Consider the following 24,993-nt stretch of genomic DNA (forward strand, 5'->3'; position numbering starts at 1 on the left):
TATAAATTGGCATAAGATAGCTCTTAATGAACGACTTAATTATATACTTGTGTGCATTTGCATGGAAAATATCGAAAATTACATGGGTTAATTTTGGTATTTTTCTATTTTCATCTGTTGCCAGCAGTGGTAATAACAGCCAGGTGGCAGCTCTACGCGCACAGCTGGCAATAAACAGTTTGTTTATTTTTCTTTGTTCATTCGGAAGAAATTTGTGAAAATAATGGCCGAGGAAATAGACGATAATGATTTCTATCGCGAAAACTTCAGCGCCGACTCGGATTGGGAGGTGTTCAATGTGCAGCTAGGCGAGCTTCTACAGAAATGGGATGTGGCCGTGGATATGGGCGCTCCACTGCAGCCGGAGGAGCTCTTCCATTGCAAATGGCACGTGGAGACAGAGCGGCTGGACATGTTGCGAAATAGCATTGCAGTAGATTATTACGAAGCGCAAACAAGTGAGAAGGGATCGCCAACTGCAGAGAGCGAGCCAGGCAGCGGCTGCTTGCAGCGCACGAATTGCCATCACGACTTGATGAGCAATTTGAACACCTTCGGTCCGCCCATACGCAGTTCCAGTGAGCTGCATACGCTGGCTAGGATCTATGGACTGCGCCGCTTTGTGCTGCTACATCCGGTTCAGGCGTCTGGCAATTACATGAAGTCCACCTCTGAGTTCAATTTCTTCTTGAGCGCCGCTGCTGTGGTGGCCGCTGAGGTGTCCAGCGTGGTGCCAATCTTTGTGCAGATCCATGATCCCAAATGGAATTTCTATACAGGAGTCGCTATGGCGCCCGCTCTGCGCACTAATTTTCGACTTATTGGACTTGAGCAGGCGCCGCAAGAGTGCCGTTATTTGTCGGGTCTGCTCACCCTCTTCCACGACAAGCTGCCCTCGGCGTATACTCAGGAGGCGAGGGTATCGGTGCGTATGACCTACACGCTGGACGCAGTTCGCATACGCATGCCATTGTATGTGCCGTTCAATCATGGCCTCGGCTCGGAGGACATTGCCATCGATGGCGATGTGGAGCGTCTGGATGTGCAGCATTTCTATGCGTTGCCACATGGCTATGCCCCGGAGTCGTCGACCGAGAGCTATCTGGTCTACACCTGGCCAGAGCTGTTGGAGAGCGTAACCTTTGACAGCGAACAGCGCACGGATTTCGTGCCCTCGAAAGCGCCATTGGGAAAGATCTATTTATCGGTGGAGGCTTTCTCCTATCTGAGCTTGTGCTTGGCCGATTATCAAACTGTGGGCAGGGTCACACGCTCGCTGGAGTCCTATGTGGGTCGCAATTTCTCCGGCATGAGCAGCGGCGCCGAGCGCACAAATCCATTGGATAAACTGACCGAGCACAAGTTGAGCGGCAGAAGAGAGCGCAGCTATGAGCTGCCCTCGCAAGAGTCTCTAACCAAACGTTTGCCAGGTCCCATGACCGAGAAGGAACTGATCGAATTGTTGGCCTATCTCTTTCCCGATATGTATCCCGAAATGGCGCTCTTTCCCTATGCCAAGCAGAGCTTCAAAGATAAGGTAAGAACTTCCTCCCATTCTCTGTACATTCCGTTACATATTTTTTTAACGCATTTCTCTTCTTCTTCAGTTTGATCCGATGCGCATTAAGAGCGCCGTTCCTGATTCCTTGGTTTGTCGTCTGAGCAGTTTGCTGGCCACCTGTCACGCCCACTTGGGCAGCTTGGAGGGCATGGCACAACTGTGGGCGGCCTTTACACGCCAGCTTCGTTTATTTTGGGATAATTGCTTAACAGTGCCCGGGTAAGTAAACCCATTTTATATGTGAAGAAAAGCTCAAGTCTTAACAAAAATATGCTTTATTTCGAACTCGTTGCGTATGAACGAAAAAACGTGTTTCTCTTTATTAACAAACAAAACTGGTTTCTAAAGAACTTTTAGTTTTAATATTTTTATTATATCTTGGTGGAAGCCGCAAATGTAAATTTTGTTTAGTTAAAACACATTAACAATTTAACGCTCATTTATGCTTAGAGAGTAACTTCGATCCGTTCTAAAGTCTAAGAGTGGATGGTGTTTCCGTTAACGATCTAAGGTTGTTTGCTTTTGGTGTTTCAGAGATGAGCGCGCTCTAATATTAGAACGGTATACATACAAATATCATATTTTTTATGTAGGCTTGGCTTTTAATGTGAAGTACAATATAATATCGAGGGCAGTTTGACGAATTGTTAGGCGTATTGGTAAAATAGATATGAAAAAAGGTTCTTTAAATAAACTAAAAAATTTTATTTAATAGCAACATTAATTAAAAAAAATATAAGAAAATTTAAATTAAAAAATTATATGTATATATTTATTTATTAAGCAATTCAAATTTTTTTTTTAAATATTGATTAATAGGACGAGGGTGCTTTAAAACGTTAACACCTTTAATAATAAAATATACAAAAATAAAAAAATGTTAAAAAAATAATTTTAATAATAAGTTATTTATTGGTTGATATATTTTCAACCTACCCTCGTATAATCATATAAATATAATATAAATTTTATCTCTTGAGATTTCAATGCGACACTTTACATAAATTATGTACCAAATTTTTTTTGAATATTAGCAAATTGAATAATATATAAAATATTTGGCAGTATATTTTGCTCTTCCATTGAATCTAGCTCATCTCGTTTCTCTAAAGTGCTGCTATAACTAAAAAACAAAACGAAGCCTGTGCCGATTTTCTTTTCTTTGCGTACTTATAATTCTTTTTTTTTTTCGCGTTGGTGCTAAGGCAGTTTATTAATTTTAATTCATTGTTTGGTATGTTTAAATACTAAATTTGATTTTGAATTGCTTACAGACTATGCTATCGATTTATCGATTTATCGATCAATATATAATTACTTTTTGCTTACTTTACAAGTGAAACATTTGCATTTGCTCTATCATTAAATGTTAGTCTACGAATTGTGGGGTATTCTCTTCTACTTTGCTCTTCTTTAAATTTATTGCCTACAATTCGTTTCTTTTTTGGTATATATATATATATATATATATATATATATATATATATATATATATATATATATATATATATATATATATATTTTTTTTTTTTTTTGTTCATATATTATAGTTAATATATTTGTAATTCTTTATTGTTGTTGCTCTAAATAATTGCTCCCGTTTTCCATCTAAATTGTGTTTACCTGTCTAATGCTCAAAGCGTTGTCTTAACTTTTTGCTTAAATCGAGATCTAATCAGATATAGTCTATATATATATTAGCTTATTTGACTAAGTATTTAGTGCCAGTCATGAACGTTGAGATTGATTGCCATGTTTTGGCCCCCATCCTATCTATCGGCACTAAATATTGTTAACTGTCAACTGTGTTTGCTCGGATTAGCTTTTTATGCAAAATCCCTTTCAAAAAAATGCTTCGAAACTCAACGAGAAAGCTTAGAACTAACAATTTATGTACATGCATTTACAGATATATCAAATAGGATGAAAAATAAACTTAAAAAATTAAGTATAAATAATAAATTAAAAATAAAAATTTTAAAAGATAAAAAATAAAATAAATCTAATTTGAATATAAAGAAAAGATTCATGCACAAATTAATAAATTAATATCAAAATGAATTTCAAATAAAAAATATATAATTCAGTACCTTTTTTCAATTTGAAAGCAAATCGAAATTAATTGTTCTTCGAATTCTTCCTTTTATAAAAAATAATAGAAAAGTAAAAAAACCTTTTTTAAAATTTTATTTATTTAATTTCATTAAAATCTCACTATAAAATTATAATTAAACATAAAAATTAAACAATTAATTGTTATAAGTACAAACTTAGCACACAAAACGTTTCGATTGAAGCTTTTATACAAAAGCATCTAAACTCTAAAGCTTGAAATTAAACAAAAAGTAAAACTGCAAATAAAAAGTTGCTGGATAAAAATTCGAGAAAACATATTTCATCTCTCATAATTTACTAATTATATGCAAGGCAGTATATTGGAATATATATATACTTATATATATATATATATATTGTTTATTTTTTTTGGACAAACATAGCAAGTAAAATTGTTGAAAATTTTGCTTTAGATTGCTTAAATTAGAGTCGAAATTATTTGCCCTTTTTAAATTAACGTGAAAACAATTTAAATACATTTTTATAACATATTTTTAACCAATTTTTTTGAGAATTTTTCAAAGATTAATACAGCAAATAAAAATTAAAAAATATTTGCAAACTTAAAGGTTTTACTTGCTTAGCTTATCCAATCGTTTCTTTAGAATTGATTTTTGTAGATGTTTCTGTTTCATATTTGTTTCTATGCTACATTAAATAGTTTAGTTTAGTTGTTGTTTTTAATAGCTATTCAGTGTGTGTCTGTGGGTACGTGTCTATGCGTGTATGTGTGTGTGTGTGTGTGTATTTGTATTAGTACCATTTATAAGATATATGACTTATATGTTAGTTCTTTGATTGCTCAACAATTGCTGCTAGACCAAAAACTACGCGCACAACGACAAAGAACCAAAGGAAAGCGCTGCTACAGATGCAGATGCAGATACAAGTTGCAGTTGCAGTTATTTAGTATATATGTATATACACAAATCAAATATAATGTGTGAGTCTGTGTGTGTGTGTGTGTGTTTGTGTTTCTGTGTGTATTGATTGCACATTCTAAACAGCATACAAAAATAGTTTAGCTAAGTTGGACACGTTGTCAATTTATATTCTTTAGTTTTCTTTAAATGTTATGCAAATTGTGTGTGACAGCAACAGCAGCAACTGTAGCAGCAGCAGCAACATTTTCAACCGCAACAACTACAGCTGGCTATTGCACTCAAAGCGTTTCCAAGTTGTTGTCCAAGTCTTCTCTTTCAATGTCAGCCAATGTCAAGGCCTCAGCATCGCCTGCTGCTGTTGCTGTTGTTGTTGTTGCTGCTGCTGCTGTCTCTTGTTGCACTTGCTGCATACTTGACACTGAGCATGTTTCTGTTTGTGTGTCAACGCGATTGCTGTCAGCTATTGTTGCTGCTGTCTGCAACTGCTGCTGCGGCTGCTGCTGCTGCTCGCTTAGCCTACAATTACAAGTACAGTTACAGTTATCACTAAGTGTATGCGCATTAGTTGCATTTATTAAATAATTGTTGCGTCTACTATATAAAATATTGTTACTCGTATTTAACTGTAAACGAAAGGCATTGCTGCCGCGACTGCTGTTGCTGCTGTTACTTCTCTTGCTGCTGCTGCTGCTGCTGCTGTTGTTGTTGCTTGTGGGATGATAAATGATTTCCTGACGTTCATATTCGTTGAAATAGTTCTCAACAATAATGCCGTCTGCTGCTGCTGCTGCTGCTGCAGCTGCTGTTGCTGGCAACAGCGACTGTTGCTGATTGTTGTTGATGTTGCTCGCATGGCAGTTGCTGCTGCTGTTGGTGCTGCTGCCGTTGTTGTTGTTATTATTATTATTAAAATTTGCTGCACGTGGCACCACATCTGGTGGCGAGCTGCAGCGCTGTGAATTATAGTATTGTAAACGTTGTTGTTGTTGTTGCTGCTGTAGCTGTTGTTGTTGTTGTTGTTGTTGTTGCTGTTGATATGGCTGTTGCAATTGCTGATTGTTTCTATGTTGCTGCTGCTGTTGCTGCTGCTGTTGCTGCTGTTGCTGTTGCTGCTGACACCGACCATTGGCCGGCGTCAGATATTGTCAGAAAATGCCATCCAAATTTAATACAACATTGAAATATCAGGATAACATGAGTCGCCCTCATAATGGCACCAGACCGTTGCGCGTCGTTGGGTTGCGGGCCATATAGATGTCCATATCATGATCGGTCCAATTATCCGATGTATCGCAATAATTGTTTAATGTGTGCGTTGAGCCCGCTTGCGAATATCTAGAGGAGAGAGAGAGAGGGAGTGTGAGTGACATAGATCATTTACAAAGCATTGCAATATATTTCTCTATACATCTATATATCTTTATATATATTTGTGGAAAGTTGTGGGAAATGCGGTTAATGACTTGTTAAAGCCAAAACGAAAAGATTCGCAACGAAACGTATTGAATCGCATCGAAATGAAATATAATGGACGTAACAAACATTTACGGCAAAAGCAAAGCAAAGATTGCAACAATAATTATGAGCTGTATTAACAGTTAATTGTGTTCGATTATTAAACTATTGTTGCTTGTCTGTGTAGGTAGGTGGGCGTTTCACGGGTCGTTAATTGAATGGTCATTCAATTCGAGCTGCTTGGGCTCACTGAAAAATGTCTTTGTTGCTAGCTTTCATCAAAGACTTTAGCTTTTCAATTGTGTTTGAATTTATTTAGATTTAATTTGGATACATTTCGGTATGGTATGGTATAATTGTATATTTTTAAAACAATTTTGTTTCCATTATTTTTGAAGCATATCCCTAAACAAAACAAACGAATTTTTGCAAGACTTTTTGTTGGGGTTTCCTACAGCGAAATTAATTTCATTATTATTATTTTATTTTATTATATTATTATTATTATTTTAATATATTTTTATTATTATTATTATTATTATTATTATTATTATTATTATTATTATTATTATTATTATTATTATTATTATTATTATTATTATTATTATTATTATTATTATTATTATTATTATTATTATTATTATTATTATTATTATTATTATTATTATTATTTATTATATTTATTATTTTATTATATTATTATTATTAAAGCGAAGACATACTCCGAAATGTTTCTAGCTACTGCTAATTTATTTCACATGACTAACTACTGCTAATTTAATTAAATAGAAAATCTAACTTTAGAGCAGGGAATACCCCAAATCACGTCGAATAGCTACATCGCTTATCGCTTAAATTCTATATTTATATCAGGGCGTACCCTTAATTTAAATACCTATAATCTAAAGCTTTTCTGTTTTTAGTGGACTGAATTCCTACAACTTAAATATCCACTCATAAAGACGATTCTTCTATATTTGCGAGAGTTCTTATCCAGCCCTCTTAATCACCTCTATTTAGTTTGTCTCAATTTCTTTTTCCCAGCTATAAAACTTTTGTCTTTGATTTGATTGATTTTATCTAAAATATGTCAGCTCATATGAATGATCTTAGATAAATCTCTTCAATTTGATGGGTTCTTAAATTTCATTTATTTCTATACAGTAAATTTCTCTCTCTGCTGCGATTTATGTGCGTTGGATTATTTTAGTTTTATTTCTAGTTCACTTTCGCTGAAAGCTTAGTCATCAATAGACTTACAATGTTTTCTATTGTTTCTCAAAAGATAATAAAACATGCTGAAGCTATAAAAAGAGTGCCAAGAATTTCTTAAAAATATGAAAAGAGACTTAAGTCTCACAGAGCGAGGGCGAAGCGCGTTTTTCATTAATAAAAAAATTAATTTAATGGCACACATAAAAATAATCAGAGATAATAATAAAAACTTGAAACTTTCAAAAAGACAAACAAAAAATTGAAAGTGTGACGTTTGTAATTAGCGAAAATGTTGTTGACAGTTATCAGAGTTTGATATTTTCAGTGTGTGTGTGTATGTGTGTGTGATTGTGTTTGTTGCACCTGAATTAGCGTCTGTGTGGGTTTTCGTTCTACTTACCGACTTCCCGGTCGATGGTTATGTATGTGCGTGTTGTTCAGTTGATCGCGTGATCTGGAACGCGGACGCGAGCGTCTTGCATTGCTGGATGCAATGCTCGCGGGGCCGCCGGGCCCAACCAAACCGCTCATGCCCATCAGGCTGCCGCCAGCAACACCAACACCACCGCCACCACCGCCGCCGCCACCGTGTATGGAGCCGGCGTAGGAGGCGCGCGACATGCGCTCCGAGGCGGCGGCCAAGGATTGACGGGATTGACGCAGCTCCGGGCGTGAATTGACCAGGTTGGTGGGAAAGGCGGTGCCCAAATAGCCACGATGCGAATTGTTCGAGAAACTGTGCTGCGATTGCCCATCGGCTATGGATCTGCTGTTGTCGGCATCGAGTGTGTGTGTGTGTGTGTGTAGGTTTGTGGATGTGTACATGTGTGTGTGTGTGTGTGGCATGGCAAAGCAAACACATGAAATATGAAATTAAAAATAAAAATAAACATTTATAAATATAAAACGAAATCATAAGCAAATAAATGTGCGACACTTTCATGAATCAAGCTGAACTTTATATGGATATAAATAAATATTTATATGCTCATATATACATATACACATATAATTCAATATTTATAAATATTTATACACACCTTGATTTGGCCACCTTGCCCGGCATGCCGGAGAAATGGCTGCGCATATCGTCTGGCTGTTCAACGGGATAGATGCGTGGTCGCGGTATCGAGCGTCCACTGTACGCTGATACTTGATCCCATTCCTGATGTGAAAATTGAGGTTTTTAATAGAAGTAGAATTTATTTATATTTTATAGTGGGATTAGCTTATGATTATACTAATACAATGAGATTAAATATGTATAAATAAGTGCTCTAAATAAATATTTATATTTTTTATATTTTTTAGTAAATGTATATATATCCAATTTCTAATTTTTACAAACTTAATAAGTATCAAATTAAATAACAAAAATGTTTAAGCATTCAACAAAATTCGCAAATTGCACAAATATTTTACTACTCGATTATAAAACGAAAAATTGTAAAAAAATGTTAGATAATATTTATTAGACCATCATTTTTTTAGTTCGCACTTGAATCTACACTTCAGCTAAATTTTGTGTGCTAGCTTGATAACAGCTATAAAATAGCTATAAAAAGAGCTGCTCAATAAATGATTTGTCGCTCCCTCGAAGCAGCGACATCAGCATCGCTATATAAATTCAAATTCAAATCCATTTTAAAGTCAACTAAATATATTGCTGCCAACTAACGGCAAAAAATAGTCCGAAAAAGATAGCCAGCCTGACCTGTTTTTTTTTTTTTTTTTAATTTATTTTTATTTGTTTTCTTTTTTATTTTCTGCACAGCCTCCGTTTAATTTGTTGAACCATAAATAAAATGGGGAAAAAATTGTTGGCTTCAATTGCGGCCATTTCCGAGTCGGAGGCCAATTTAACAACAGCCCAAGGCTCAACTGTCTATGCTTGTTCGATAGAAGATTGCGGGAGTTTATTGGTTTTGCTTAGCTAGGTGTGAGACCGTACATGAGATGTTGTATGAGTGTAGTAGTGGGCATTTTTAATATGTAGCTTTATTGGGCAGAGCCTGTATTGAGTTTGAGTTTTATGTTCAAGAAACTTACATATTATATTTATCGATAATTTATCGATTACTCAGAAATCAGTTGAAATATGTAATTTACAATTATATACACGAAATAAGAGATTGTAAAATGAAATCTCTTGGCCTTCGTTCTTTGATGATCTAGGGAACAAATCGATTTCAATATATGTATATAGAGGGTATCGTTTATTTATCGATAAAAAAATATTCACTAACTTTCATAGCTATAGATTTGCTAAGCTTTCCCATATATAAACTTCTTGCTTATTAAAATTTGTATATATTTTTTCAATCGTCTCTTCTCTCTTTACTTTGTCAAACTAAACTTCTTTGTTATTGGAACTCTTTTGTTCGTTTCTTGAGTCTTTGAATATTTTTGAGCGAGCATAGCTTAGTCGTTGCTCATTGATTTTGTGTGCTTGTTTTTTTATGGGCAATTGGCAACTAAACTCACCTTGTGATTGTTAAATGCCGATAGCGTGGCAATGGAGCCAAGTGGTCCTGGCGAGCCGGTTGGACCGCAACAATTAACGGGCAGGCCTCCAATTGGCAGCGGACTCTTTTGCTGGTTGTTTTGCAGTTTGCGCGAGCGCCTAAGAGCGAGAGAGAGAGAGAGAGGGAGAGTGAGAATGGGAGATATGTAGCGACCCAGTTGTTATTGATTATGAGGTGTAGATAGCATAAAGTGCAATAGGAAAAAAAATGGTTTCATGTGCGACAACTCGATTTAAAGTATCATCCGCACTCACCTGCTGGCTGCAATGAAGACAATCACAGCGACAATGATAGTGCCACAAATGGCGGCACTTGCGGCAATCGTTATCTTATCCATGTTCGAGGTCTGCGAGGCGACAGTGCGCACCTCGCGGCACTGCTGATAGGGCACCGTTTCGGGCGTGACATGCAGCTCCTCGAGCGATATGACGCACACGATGATGCACTCCTGGGCGGGCACATTCTTGATCTTGAACTCACGCTCGCTGGCCTCCAGCGGCGGGCCCTGCTTGAAGGCCTTCTCGCCAAACAGCCGATAGACGACCCGAAAGCCGAGTATGTTCGCCGTCTCCGAGTCCCACTGGATGATAACGGAGCTGTCCTGGCGGAAGGCATGCTTCACCTGCACCTCGTTGACATCGTCGATCCGTGTGCCACGCTGCGGCGGATAGCCGAGCACCAGTGGCGGCCGCTGCGGCTTATGCTGGCTGCCATTCGCATTCGCATTCACACCGCCGCCCTGACGCCAGCCCGGCGCCTGTTTGCCTGTGCTCGAGTGCGATGCGGAGGAGCTGCTGCTCGTCGAGGAAATGGCCGTCGCCTGGACGCTGCCGGTGCCATTGACGCCCACGGTGGGCGACACCTTGCTGCCCTTTGTGGCAGCTGTGGTCGGTGGTTGAGTCTGCGGGTGGCATGTGTGGGGCGAGAGAGGTGTTTAAAATGTGCTTGCATAAATCAGCATGGGAACTAACATGAATATGGTGGTTACATTTAAATGCTCCGATAGAGTATCTAATATATTTAGTGGGGAATATGTGGATCGAGAAAGAAAGTGCAAGTGCATAAATGATAAGTTCTATTTAGGAATCGAATCTAAAGAGTCCGAGGACATATGAGCTCCTTCAATAATTCTCAATTTATTCAGCTGCAACTTTGATTCCAGGTCAAACTTATTCTAAACTTCTCTAACCGGTTCCCAGCTAGCTCTACATATGAACTAAACAGAGCTGTAAGCCAATTGAGATTACTTTGAACTCTTCTCTGACTTACCGTGCTGGCTGCTGTGCTGGAGCTGGTGGCCGTTGTGGGCGCCGCTGTTGTTGTTGTCGTTGTGGTGGAGAGTGTGGTTGTGGTGGTTGGCTGTGTGGTGCTGGCAACAGGTGCGACAGCCGCAATGCCCGTGCCTGTGCTTGAGCCCGTCTCAAACTCCACCGAGTCGGGCGAGGTGGGGAACGTGGGCTTCAGATTGTCGGCCAGGCCAACGGGGCCACGGAGCGCCGCATCGGCTATTTCGGGGCAGCTCAGCTCCTCCGGCTGTATGGAGTAGAAGCCGCGATCACGAAAACGCGGCGGTGTGCCACAGAATTGGGGATTGCGCTCGCGCGAGGTAACCTAATTGAGGATTGAGCAGAAGCATTGATATGACGTCAATTCAAGAATTGAAGTGTCTTTGGCTTTCGGCCAACTCACCTGTAAATCACCGTTGCGTATCCATTCGGCCACCCAGCGCAGCTTGCAGTCGCAGTGCAGGAAACGTCCGCCCAAGGACAGGCCACGCAGCGTTGCATTCAAATGGGCAAATGCCCCCTCCGGCACCGTGCTGAGTGGATTGCCGTCGAGGGCCAGCAGTGTAATGCTCGGATTGCCACGAAATGCCGCCTCCGGCAGTGTGGTGAGCAAATTGAAACCGATGTCCAGCACGCGCAGCTCCTTCAGCGAGTGCACAGCGCCAATTGGAAACTCCGACAGCAAATTGTTGAGTAAACTAAGTGAGCTGAGGGTTTTGCGTACGCCCGCAAAGGCCGTTTCGCCAATGCTCTGGATCAGATTACGTTCCATATTTAGGGCCGTCAGAGAATCGAGCCCATCGAAGACGCGTATGCCACCCGCACCGGGCAGCTCCTTAATGCCGTTCTGCGACAGATCCAGAAAAGCCAAGCTCTTTAGCCCCCTGATGCACTCGGGCACGCGACGTTGCCGGGTGCCCTTCAGATTCAAATTCTTCAAACTCTGCTCGAGGCCACGAAAAGCATTCGTTGCCAGAGTCACATTGTTGTCGTTCAGCTTGAGCGTGGAGAGCTTGTGCAAGCCAGCAAAGGCATCGTCTGGTATGGTGGAGAGCTGATTGCGCGACAGATCGAGCAGGTTGAGCTTGGTCAGCACTTGAAGCGCCTTCACGGGCACCTCGCTCAGCAGATTGTCCTGCAGATTGAGGTTCTTCAGCACCGACTCCTGGCCCTTGAAGGCGCCATTCGAGATGCGCTTGATGCCGCAGCTGGATAGCTGCACATTGTGCAGACTCAGGTTGCTGAAGATCTCGTCGGGCAGCTCCTCAATGCTTGCGTTGTTCACGTACAGCAAATCGATGGGCTTCAGTCTCGCATATTTGTTCATTGCCTCCAGCAATTGCGAGAAGTCGACCTGAAACGGAATTCATTGGTAATGGCTTAATATATTGCAATAGAATAGAGACTTCGAATTTACAATCTTAGAATTTATTTTAATAGCATTTCTTCTTGAATTTTTAGTAATATTTCTATTTAAAAACTCAGCAATATTTATTTTGTATAGTTTTATAAAAGCACAGCATTTTAATTAAAATGTTGCTTATTTATCGGTATCATTTATCGGTAGCATTTACTATGAACCTTGCAGGCCATCATTTTATTTACTTTCTTATCTTAACCCATTATATCCATATGTCGTGGAAATAATAAGATCATAGAAGAAAGCATAGTACAGGAAATTCAGATATATTTATTATCAACATTTTCTCTATATAATATGTTACCAGGAGCATTTACCATGAAGATTTTTTGAACAATTTTTTAGTTTTTGTGGTTTTACAAGTAAATAACTTGGATTTTTAACTAATTTTGCAATCATTATTACGAATATGCCTAAATTTACCAGGGTTAACCTTGAACAAAAACACGTTATAAATAAATTTTTTTAATTTTGATTTTTTAATCTGAATATAAATCCAATTGCTAAATGTTCATGCCCTTGGATGATTCTTATTTTATGCTAGAGTCTTTCTTTCTATTTAAATTTGATGAAATGCGATTTATGTATTATACTTTATATAAGCCCGAGGGTTAAAGTAGCTATGTACTATCCCAATTATATACAATTAAATCAATCTACCGGTCTCTCTTTCTTCCTCTCTCTCTCCCTCTATCTCTCTCTCTTTCTCTATTTCTCTCTATCTCTATCTATCTCTCTCTATCTATCTCTCTCTATCTCTCTCTCTCTATCTCTCTCTCTCTCTATCTCTCTCTCTCTCTCTCTCTCTCTCTCTCTCTCTCTCTCTCTCTCTCTCTCTCTCTCTCTCTCTCTCTCTCTCTCTCTCTCTCTCGCTCGCTCTCTATCTCATCTCTTTTGTTCTCTACTTCTCATTCTCATAATTGAAGTACTCTCATCTCACCTGATCGCATTGTACGCTCAGCTCTCGTCCCAGATTATAGGCACAGATGCAGCTCGTCTGTAGATCGGGCAGATCTCGCTGCCAGGGACATTGAGCTCGGCTCTGACTGCTGCCAGCTAAAAGTAAAATGAGCGACGATAGCCAAAGTTGTCGATTTGTGGGCGTGGTCGCTGTTTGAGTGCTGCTGCGTCTCATCTTGTCGCCGGCATAGAGCTAGAGAAGAAATAGAGAGAGAAAATGTAGAGATTTTAATTAGGCAAAGCTTAAGCAAAAATCTTTAAAAAATTTTAATAGTATTTTTTAACGGTTTTTATACCATTTTTATTTTGTCTTAATAATAGCTAGAGCCAGCTGATGGAATAGCTGGCTTTATCAATCAGTTGTCCAGCTACTTTCAATTTAAATTTTTTCTTCGAGCTCGTTAAACGCCAAACTGTGCGTGAAGTGAGAGTGTCACCTACGCAAGGCTACACTGGCCCAGCCCCACTTAGGCTGCCGGCTAGCCCAGATTGCCCACCATGCTCATCATTCTCTCTTGCTGATCCTTTGACAGTTCGGTTTGATTAATTTGCCTGTCTGCTCGGGTCTCGGGGTCCGTCAAGCCGTGCTGCCCATAAAAAAAAGGGGAAGAGCAGCATAGGGCGAGGCAACAATAAGCCTGCATCCCTTTTTAGCGGCAACAAAATCGGACATTTAATTTAATTTGCCAAACGCGACAGGCACGTAATAAAAAAAAAAAAGGAGAAAGAAGAGAAGGCCGGGAGAAGAGAGAGCGAGAGAGAGAGAGAGAGACGGAGATGGTGAAGTGAGCCGAGACCCACTCCCACACTGTCCCTTGACGGCAGTCAAGCTGTTGACCTTTTTGCATAATCATGAGTTATGGCCACGCTCAATCGTCAGCCCCTTCGCAGCCTTTGGGCCACGCATCTAAGGTGTCTCTATTTGTGGCCACATGGGAGTTTGTGCCATTGTTTGCTGGCAGCTACTTGGGCTAAGACGAATTGAATGCGCTTTAGTTAAGCGTTGCGTATACGCACCGTTGAGCATTTGCATGACATAATGATAGCTTGTAGATGTACTTTGTTTTATGAACAGGCGGGTTACCTGCGCCCAAAGTACACCCACGCTTAGCCCTAAATTTAATTGCATACTTATGCTCTAATATGATTTGTTATTGTTCTGTTGAATTTAGAGCATGGGAATCTGGCCAGATTCTCAGCGAATTTTCGTGAGCTACATTTCATCTGGTCACGCTTGCATTTTATATAAAGACAATTGTTTATAATACGTTTATATACTTTGCTATATAATAGTAAAATAAAGGAGGTTTCAAGTGAAGCTAATATTCATATTGATTGATCTGATTTAGATTTTGTTTTAATTTAAGTCTAAATTTAAATCTTAATAAAACTCATTCTCAGTCTCAGTCTCAGTCTCAGTCTCAGTCTCAGTCTCAGTCTCAGTCTCAGTCTCAGTCTCAGTCTCAGTCTCAGTCTCAGTCTCAGTCTCAGTCTCAGTCTCAGTCTCAGTCTCAGTCTCAGTCTCAGTCTCAGTCTCAGTCTCAGTCTCAGTCTCAGTCTCAGTCTCAGTCTCAGTCTCAGTCCCAGTCTCAGTATCACTCTCACTCTCACCCAGTTTCAATCTCCGTCTCTAATCTCAATCTCCATCTTAGACTCAGTCTCATTTTAATTTACTCAAAGTTCATTGCATTTTCAGTTGAATTTCGTTCATCAGCCGAAACTTTCAATTTCAATTGCATTATTTAAAGGCAAAAGTAAAAGTAAAATCAAGTCAGCAATCAGGCTACCTCTACAAATGGAGCTATATATTCCCGCTCCACAGTTCCCGCTTCGCTCCCCGTTGTTAATCAAATGAAACGCTTCATTGATTTGTTTTAGAGCCACGAAGCCGCAAAGTAAATAATAATAATAATAAAACTAAATAAATTAAGTCGCACGCTTCGCTCGCTCGCTCGCCCGCTTCGCTCGCTCGCTCACTCGCTCACTCTCCGATAATAATCAACATTTTGTCTTTTGATTGATAGTTTTTACAGCAGCTGATTTTTTCTGCTTCTGCTTCTGCTTCTTCTTCTTCTCCGTCTTTTCACTTCGTTGGCCCTGCGGCTCAAAATGTCGTTTCGCTTGACTTGATTTCTCATGCAATTTGCCTCGTTTTTCTTGCCTCCTCAGCTTTTCATTGTAGACGTCTTCCTTATGTTTTGTCATATTCAAGTCTAAATTGCATTACGTGGCCAACAAATGCTTTGCGCTTGAGCGTACATTCCATTTGCCACGCCCATCCAGCCCCACAGCACTGGCTTCATTCAGCGCTCATTTCTCACTCAACTGTCCGGCCGCAAAATTTAATTAAAAAATTCTTGCACCCATTTATTTTTTTTTGTTCAGCCTTTTTTTTTTTCTCTTGCAGCTTATTTTTCCCGCCTCTCGCATTATTTGCATCACAAAAATGTTTAATGCGCGAAAGTGCGAAAATTGCAAGACACCAAAAGCTCTGAATGAAAAACGAATCAAGTACAGTTGTGCCGCAAAGTTTGAGCTCACTCAATAACGCCAAGTAGATAAAGGAAAAGAACTTTTCCAAGGGCTAATATCGGCTGCACAATACTCGCTCAGGTTTTGGAGTAGAGAAAATTAGATATAAATTGAAAAAATTATAATAAGTTACTCTTTCTATCTACGCTAAAGTTAGTTTTATTATTTTTTATAAATTTTTTTTTTTTTAGAAATATTGTTTGGGTATATATTTGATTATATAAGTCATCATAAAAATAAATAAGACTTTTTCCGATTTTCTTAGATATGCTTATACATTCTGTTATTCGTAAGGATTTAAATTTATAAAATGATTCGATTAATCTAGATAAAAGACAAATTTTAGTTCTCTATCATATAAAGGTCAAATTAAATATTGATCTATTATATATTTTTTTTTCTCTAAAAGAGACTTTTTTTCCTCGCCTATCTATACTAAATACTATAAATGTATATAGGTTTATCTCATTTAAGAATATTTATTCCAAGCTTCAAAGTTCCTCCTCGTCAAACTCTCCAAAACCCCATATACTCTTTTTCACTTCAAACAAAAATACCTAATTTTTTTCTCTCACCCCAATTGGAGGTGTAAATTTTCCTCTTTTTGTTGTTTGCTTTTTTGCCGCATAATTATTCACTTTTTGTCTTTTTTGTTGGTCGAATTTGCATTTTAGACAATGGCCGGCCCAGAGTCCACAATTTTTTGTATTTTTTCGTCTCTTTCTTCATCTATTTCGGGGACAGCTTACAAACAATTTTTCCCTTAGGGCGCTGAGCCACACTTAAAACGAGATTTAATTGAAGTTGTTCAACAATGTGAGTGGGCGTGGCTGTGCGACCGCATGATAATGCTGTTAAGCATTTAAGTGGATTAGAATTTTGCAGGTGCAAAAAAAAAAACAAATTTGTGTTAGTGTGCGAGATGAAAAGTTGTCAATTGAAAAGTTTCCAAAAAATGAGAAGTAGAGAGAAAAAGTGAGCCAGAGAGAGAGAGAAAGAAGGAGATTATACATCATCGGTTATATGTATATGTATGCTTTTGGGTGGCACTGTGAAAGTGTTAGCTGTGCTTATCTTGTGGGTCATTGCTCGCATTAAAATCGACAAAAAGGTAAATGAAAATCAAATTTTGTTCCACTCGTCCACCTAAAAGTTGAGTTTGCCCAGCTTAAAGTGTGTTGAAAATTAATTGAGAAGCCGGAAGGCCAATTGCCATTGCCAGACGCTCGATAACTTTTTGTGCAGCTTTAATCTGTGTTAGCTGAACTGTTAACACAATTACTTATCAGTCCAAAACGAAAGCAACTCGTACTCCTGATAAAAAGTATAGATCAAAGTAACAGTGCTGCGAGCTCTTACAAATTGTCTATGGTTGTGATTATAAAATTGTAAGAGTTTTGCTCAAACTACTTAACAATCACTACGATAATCTGCTGCTAATTAATTGTTCTATAAATAATTAATAACAAGCCGTTGCTCCTATCTGTCAATGGGGCCCATAAACAGCTAAGATTATTGATTTCCTAAATAAACAAAAGTGTTGAGCCCGCTAATGATTTATGACGCTTTATTGCCAGATAAGATAAGATAATCCGAAGGAGCGACAATTGCTGTGGCTGATTAAATAAAATAAAAATCTGTCAGGTTTATCAAAACGTAGGACGATTAGCAACCTAGAAGATTTATAAATTTCTTTGCTTTCATCAAATTTTGAAATCGTATGTAAGAAGTTAAAACTGTTCTTAGCGCCACAGCTAAAACTTGTTGGGAATTTTAAGAAATTTCATAAAGAAATGTTGACTCAATTATGCAAATGAAAGCCAGCCAAAATAATCAAAGTTTCACAAAGATAATCAAGTACAAATTGGTTTGAATTCTCAACTTAACATATCTATATTTATTTGGCTTAAAAATTATGAATCAATAAAATGCTCTTGAAAATAAGATCTATTTCATGATCCGATCTATATGGATGTACGACTAGCATATGTCATAGGTTAATATCTGATTGACACACACGGCATTGGCTTCGTCGAAGAAGTAATTGCCGCAGCTCCTCTCGTCCAGAGTTCGACCGTTCGAGCAGCGCAGATAGTGCCGACAGCCTTTGGTGGAGCTGAGCACAAAGGGTAGGGTGCGACCCTGGCAACGGTCCTCGGAGCAGGCCACCTTATTGGGCTCAATGCAGCTCTGAGTCTTTTTGTCAAAGAACAAATCATCATTGCACCTGCCCCAAATGGGATTCTCATCGGGCGTATTCGGTCCCTTGTCGGCACATTTGAAATAGCCGTGGCAGGTGGCACCATCGGGCACCAAGGCATTCCGCTTCGGACTCTTCGTCGTGCCGCACACATCCGCCGGCAGGGGATGGGCATCGCAGTTGACCAGAGTCTTGGCCACACACGCTCCGGTGCTCCTCTGATAGTAGCCCGATTTGCAGGTCTTGTCCTCCAGCTTGCCCTTGGTGCACACGTAGTACCGATTGCAGCCGAGCGTATTGTCAAAGTTCACGCCGTTCTTGACGATGCTGCAGTAGTCGAATTTGCTGGAGTGACACTCGGAGGCGGTGCTCCAGATACACTCCTGTATGGTCTCATCGAAGTGCGTGGCCTCCGGGCAGGTGCCATAGACAGGTGTCTCCTCGTCCATGCAGTAATAGTAGCCGAAGCACGACTTTGGATCTCTCACAAAACGAGTCGCCGCATTCTCACACGATATATTACAGTTTTCCGTCTCTGGCAATGTCTTGACACACTTCAACGTGTCCTTGTCGAAGAACGGAGTTGGACTCTTGCAGGTGCTGTAGGTGCTCTTGCCATCCACGCAGGTGATCGAGCGACTGCATGATTCCGGATCACGTATGACCGTATTATCCGAGAACACCGTGCATATATCCTCGATGCGTTGGCCCAGAGTCAAGCCGCAAAGACTCAGGGCGCAAAGGGAGAGCGCAAGGCAACTGCCGGCTGCAAATTCTAGAAAGTTCATAAACCCATCTAGAGATAGAATTCGTATAGCACCCACCTTTCATTGCTATTTAACTTCTGTTCTGTTCGCTCCGCCAACTGGCTTCAAACTGATTGGCAAACTATGTCCAACCAGGATCTATATAGCTTTGCCATGCGATAAGCCAATTGAAAGTTCTCAATTCATTATTAGAAATACCCACAGATTAGATTAACCGTATCACAGTTATAAGGCATGAACGGACCAACTCTGATTATATTTTCCTCCAGCTACCCAGATGTTTTCACTTTTTACGTAGAGCGACTAATCTCATTGATAAATCAATCTATACACTGCTTACGTTTTTTTTTTTAAGAGTATATATATCTATCTATGTATGTATGTACTATATATAATATATATGTTTAATTGACGTTCAACCCTTATCGTTTTCTGGTAGCTGTCTAAGCACTAGAAGGCTTTCCATTTTACAGCTGGCGCTTGACTTAAGCACTATTTATGATTTTTAATTGAGTCTATTGACATTTGATATGCTATAAAATAGACAAGAGCTAAAGTTAAACAGAGAACAAATGTTAAAAAAAAATTCTATAACAGATCGGAAGTGTTTTCGATAGCAATTTTAATTTTATATATTTATTATTTCATTTTGTTTCTATTATTTTTATTTTTTCTAGTTTTTTCATTTTGTTTTTATTATTATTATTTTTTTTTTTTTTTTTTTTTGGGTTTTTCTAATATTTTTTATTATTTTATAATATATATTTTCGTTTACTTTGAACATTCATCTTTAATTTGTTATGCTTTGATTTCTGTTTAGTTTTTTGAATAGGCTATAAATGATATTTTGATTAATTCATTTTACTAACTCTTTAGTTCAGCTTAAGCTAACAATAAATCAAATTTATAAATATGATTTGTTAGTTAATTTTGATTAAATGACTTGCTTAATCCGCTTCAATGCTGAACAACATATTTAGACATTTATGAGCACGATTTCAAAGTGAATTGCGGACGTATTGGTAAAAATTTAACACTTTACAAGATATATGCTTCAAGTTAGTTGAACAGTGATTAATACACTCTCTGGACTTTGTGAATAAGTATAAGAAATATTAAAAGATTCAGCAGATAATAATAATAAGAGTCAAAGCTAAACTAATTGAAAACTAAATGATTAAAGACTAGATACAAGATATATTAGAACATTTCTAGTTATATGAAATTTCCAGTCAGATTCTCTCGAGTAGAAAACACTTGCTCTATATGAAAATCACTTAGGTCTTGCTACAATTATTATCAGCTTCTTTTTCGGTCTATTCTTAAAGCACTTTTAGCTGAGCTTAATATAAAAACTAGGCTATATTTAGCTCACATGGCCATTAGTTCAACTAGTTGTTATCTATTTAATTGAAAGCCTCTTAAATGCCAAATAGCAAAACTAGATGACGAACATATATATATTTTATTTAGTAGACATTTTTGTCACAGTCTCTTAACTCTCAGAGGAGTCTTAAAGGCAATGGCCATTGACGCTCGCTCTGGCTCTGGCCTGTGCGTTATATATTTATATGGGTCAGAAATAAATAGAACTATAAAGTGACTTGGCCAAAAAAAAAAAAGGAAGAAAAAAACATGTGAAAACAAATTATTTGGCCAACTTATGTGTGCGTGTATGTGTGTGTTTTGGCCACAAAAACTAAAATGTTACGTTTGGCCATTTGTTTGGTCAGTTTATGGCTGGGCGTTTCGAGCCTCTTGCCAATTAATGATGTGCTGCGCTTTAACTTGGCCAAGACCAGAAGCCCAGGCAGCTAGCCATTGTGTGGTCGAAACGTTTGTCAATTACTTTTTAGCTGCTTTAGAAAGCTTTCAAGCAGCTGCTGCCTGCTGCCTGCTGCATATCCAGGCCAAAACTCATAAGCAAAGTTTATGCAAATGCACAAACAACTGCAAAGGGGCAGAGGGGTGCGGGTCCTGGTACAAGCCCCATTTGCTGGACACATCCGCCACTGGCCAAATAAGTCAGTTCCGCCCGCTGTCCACGCTGTGCAGCAACACACATAACGGTTCCGACACTGTTTTGTTGTGATACACACACACACACACTCACTCAGACACAGACACCCAGAGCGCGAGGTTCAATAAACTCTTTGGTGACATGACTCATGGGAACAGCAATGGCAACAGCAGAGACTCCTGCTTCTTCTTCTTCTTCTTTAGCTGCTTCTCGCTCTTCTACTATCTACATCAACTCCTTCTCATTTACTATGCACCGCACAAAAACGCTCGAAACGGCGTGAATACCAAATGCGCGCTCTTTGGGACAGTGCGTGTCATGGATCGCAGATATAGTTGGGCTCATATATATATATATGAACATATGTATGTATGTATATATGTGTGTGTGTATATATCATATGTAGGTTGGCTTAGGCACCGACAGCTGTCAGCCTTTATTGTCGCTTTGTTCTTGATGGCACGCAAACGAGCTTCAATGGCTATGACAAGAAAAAAAAAAAGCCAAAGGGGCTATATTTATGTGTTGTCTTTTGTTTAAAAAATTGCAAATTTTTATATATATTTTTATTCGAAATATATATATGTATATAGATACATGCCAACACGTCGCTTTCAAATTATGAGCAATCAAATCTAAGTCAAGAAATCATTTACAGCTAAAGAAATGAACTAGAAATTTATTTTGATTTTATTCTATTTTTTCTTAGGGAGTTGGTTTAAAATACTGAATCAAATAACAGCCAATAAATATTTAAAAAAATAAATAAAATATATATATATTTAAAAAAAAACATTTTTTAAAAACTTTTAAAGAAATTAAAAAGCTATTTTTATGTAAAAAAAATAGTATGAGAAACATAAATATTTATACAATACATATAATAAATAACAGCCAAAAAATATTTAAAAAATAAATAAAAAATATATATATTAAAAAAACATTTTTAAAAAACTTTTACAAAATTAAAAAACTTTTTTTTATGTAAAAAAAATAGTATGAGAAACATAAATATTTATACAATAAATATTCTTAATTATTTTTTCTTCAAAGCGATTTTTAGTATAAATTAAAGAAGGCAGATAAATACAAATAATTTTCTTTTGTAACTTTTTATACATTTATCAATTACATATATTTTTATTTTAATTTCCGAATTAAGTACACTAACTAAAAATTCTCAAGACCCAGACTATTAACCATTATCACTTGCTTTAGTTGCCACATAGGCAATCCCCTTATAATAAGATATGCAACTTTTTAGAAGACTTTGTTCGTCGTAATTTCAATTCAAAATTCGCAAAGTTTCGTGGCAAACAATTTCAGTTAAATTATATTGCATTTCAGCTGGCAAACTTTACAAAATATTTCGCTATGCTCTGTTTTATTTTAAACCAAAACAAACCGAAAAAAAAATTAAATAAATTTTCTTTGCACAGAATTGCGCCTGGCTTCCCGGATACGCGCACCTGTCTGCTGCATCAGAAGCTGCAGATGCTCAACGTTTGCGTGGAGCGACGCTTGCAGCGCGAGGCGTTTGGCAAGCGCAAACAACAGCAGACGAAGGTCAGCAACGTCGACGAGCAGGAGGAGGAGGAGGAGGAGGAGGACGATGGCGAGTTTTATGATTGTGATGAGGCTATCCCGAGCAGTGGTTCACCAACCAAAGCTGTGTTGAGCCTCAAGCCCGAGGGCCGTTTGAAGCGTTTGGGGCAGGAGCGTTTGCTAGATGAGACGGAAGAATATCTATATGTGCCCGAGACACAGGAGCCGGTGCCCAAGACCGAGGATCAGCTGCAGGACGATGCGGAGGTAATGCTGAAACTGGGCCCCGGCTCCGGCTTGAGCACACAAATGATGTGCACTTCCCTGCTCTCCGATATGGAGGCGTTCAAGGCGGCCAATCCACGCGGCAGAATGGAGGACTTTATACGCTGGTACAGTCCCAAGGACTGGGAGCAGGTGGTGGATGGTAAGCAGGGGAGGAGGGAGGGAATTCCAATCGTAAGAGATAATAATTGATATGCATTTTGGTTAGACAATGGCGAGAGCAGGCATCAGCTCAGCGTTCGCATGACCACCGAGGGCAATACCTGGCAAAAGGTTTGGGAACAGGCACAACCGGTGCCAGTGGCCAGACAGCGCCGGCTCTTCGATGATACGAACGAGGCGCTGAAGGTGCTGCACTATCTGGAAACGCGCAATATGAGCGAGATCTATGGCCTGACCATAATACCAACGCTGCACACGGCTATACTTAAGTTGATTGTGAGTAGAGATGGATATAACTAGATATGCATATACATGATAATCTCTCTCTCTCTCTCTCTCTCTCTCTCTCTCTGTCACTCTCAGGACATCTTTAGCAATGCCCAGGTGCAGGATATATTTGCCAGCCACATTGAGCAGCTACTAAATGACTTGTGCCGCCTCTCACGCTCCCATTCCAATGAGCTGCCTCAATTGGAGAGCCTGCTGCAGGATCTCGCCGAGCTAGAGCGTCGCTTCTATCAGTTCAAGTGCTTCGAGAGACTCGCTGGCTATCCGAAGCGCAGCAATCTGGACGAGATCAAGCGCCAGTTCGAGGAGATACTGATGAACGAGAACTGCTGCACTATTGTGGATAAGAAGCGCGGAGCTGCGGGCGATGTGCTCTGCAGCGGCGGCAGCTTGTATGATCTGCTGAGTCCCAAACTGGAGCAGGATATCTCGAGTCGATTGATCAGCAAGGATTATGTTATACGTTTGGATGGCGATGCCAAGTCGAGGGAGAAGGGTCTCTATCTGGGGCCACAATTCATGCGCGCAATTGTAACGGGCGAGAAGCTCAGACTCTGTGGAGCCTTCACTGAGAGCACAGTATTTGTCTAGGCGGACGGACGACTCAGCTGACTGAATGATATGCTATATACATATATTATATAATTATACTATACTACTATATAAACAGTCTAAAACATACTCTCGCTCTCTTAAGGTAACTAAAGTAATTCGAAGTTAAACTCATTCAATATGATCTTTGAATTTAACCATCAGAAAAGACAAACTAAACTTCTCTTCTATTGTTTTAATATTTCAATTATATTTTATAAATAACTAATAGACATTCGCTTAATATAATTAATGCTGTTTGACTGTTAAGTAAGCAAGATTTATATATTAATTGCTTATATATATATATTTCTAATTATGTTTGGTGCTGCGTTAAATTTAAGTTTTGAATTTCTAATAAATACCAGAAACAACATTTTGTATCAAATGCTCTTTTCGTGTGCAACCGCAATGTTTTCCCCCTATCAATATCAATTATAACAAGACAACATTTACACTTGAGTCTGAAATAAACACGTACACACACACACACTCACGCCCACATATAACCACATCTAATCACATAATCATGCTCGCTGCTTCTCGCTCTCTCCCTTTCTGCTCCCTTCTCTCCACTTAACTCTCGAGTGTAGCACTTAAAGCCATTTGCAAAAACTTAACTCGAATTCAAATGTAGACAGGCAAATTGCCTAGCCAGAGAGCCACAGACCCACAGAGCCACAGAGAGCGAGCGTTAAATACAAGACTATGCCCAGCGGGACAGACTCCTTGCCAGACCCAGCCCATTTGGTTTTGTGGGCCATGTTTAACTCGAAATTATTTTAAGACCGCTCCGTTGAGGCTGATACTGAGGCTGAAGCGGAGGCAACGTTTCTACCTCATGGCCAGCACATAAAGCATTTCTCTTACGTTTCCTTCCTCTTATTTCTTATTATTTTTATTTTTGTTTTCTTTCGCCTCGTAAATGCTGCGCCACTAAATTACCTACTGGCTATAATTGTTTTGTGTACATGTCGAGAGTCGGCAGTCGGGCGTTGGGAGTTGCAACTTGTAGTCGAGACTCTTCAACAGCAACTTGTGCAGCCTTGCAACATTGTGCGAGTTCCTTTCTCTCCTACAGAATGTGCACAAGTGTGGAGCCAGCATTTTGTTCAAGCATTTGCATTTATTGCAGTCGCAGGCAACACTCCAACCCAGATGCAATGCTCATTAGACTTTGTC

The 24,993-nt window shown here is 38.9% G+C and overlaps 3 protein-coding genes across 5 annotated transcripts in view; 1 reads left to right on the forward strand and 2 right to left on the reverse strand.

Annotated features, from left to right (window-relative positions):
* Positions 1–114: 114 nt before the first annotated feature.
* Positions 115–24,184, forward strand: Rab3GAP1 (RAB3 GTPase activating protein subunit 1). The gene is made up of 5 exons (XM_030386968.2): positions 115–1,537; positions 1,608–1,780; positions 22,380–22,912; positions 22,979–23,208; positions 23,296–24,184. The coding sequence occupies exons 1-5, from the start codon at positions 224–226 to the stop codon at positions 23,809–23,811; spliced, it is 2,766 nt and encodes a 921-aa protein (XP_030242828.1). The 5' UTR covers positions 115–223; the 3' UTR covers positions 23,812–24,184.
* The window catches only part of haf (leucine-rich repeat and fibronectin type-III domain-containing protein hattifattener), an 81,116-nt gene continuing 59,869 nt past the window's right edge, over positions 3,747–24,993 (reverse strand). The window contains exons 3-10 of one of the 3 annotated variants that reach the window (XM_089257908.1): positions 13,402–13,614; positions 11,445–12,395; positions 11,025–11,366; positions 10,010–10,656; positions 9,715–9,853; positions 8,271–8,395; positions 7,631–7,996; positions 3,747–5,895 (exon numbers count right to left, since the gene is read on the reverse strand). In XM_089257908.1, the coding sequence (XP_089114034.1) occupies positions 5,766–5,895; positions 7,631–7,996; positions 8,271–8,395; positions 9,715–9,853; positions 10,010–10,656; positions 11,025–11,366; positions 11,445–12,395; positions 13,402–13,596 (2,895 nt within the window). In that variant the 5' untranslated portion in view covers positions 13,597–13,614 and the 3' untranslated portion in view covers positions 3,747–5,765. Of the gene's footprint in view, positions 5,896–7,630; positions 8,000–8,270; positions 8,396–9,714; positions 9,854–10,009; positions 10,657–11,024; positions 11,367–11,444; positions 12,396–13,401; positions 13,615–24,993 lie in introns of all 3 variants that reach the window. The other 2 variants (XM_089257907.1, XM_089257909.1) reach the window with 2 other exon arrangements.
* On the reverse strand, positions 17,822–19,119 carry LOC108649301 (peritrophin-44). Its single transcript, XM_030386972.2, has 2 exons — positions 18,978–19,119; positions 17,822–18,919 (listed from the first exon to the last, which is right to left on the reverse strand). Exons 1-2 carry the CDS (start codon positions 18,982–18,984, stop codon positions 17,934–17,936), a joined length of 993 nt encoding a protein of 330 aa, XP_030242832.1. The 5' UTR covers positions 18,985–19,119; the 3' UTR covers positions 17,822–17,933.

Source organism: Drosophila navojoa, chromosome 3 (assembly GCF_054131105.1).
Source record: "Drosophila navojoa isolate 15081-1374.11 chromosome 3, UAZ_NAV_1.0, whole genome shotgun sequence".
Taxonomy (NCBI): Eukaryota; Metazoa; Arthropoda; class Insecta; order Diptera; family Drosophilidae; genus Drosophila; species Drosophila navojoa.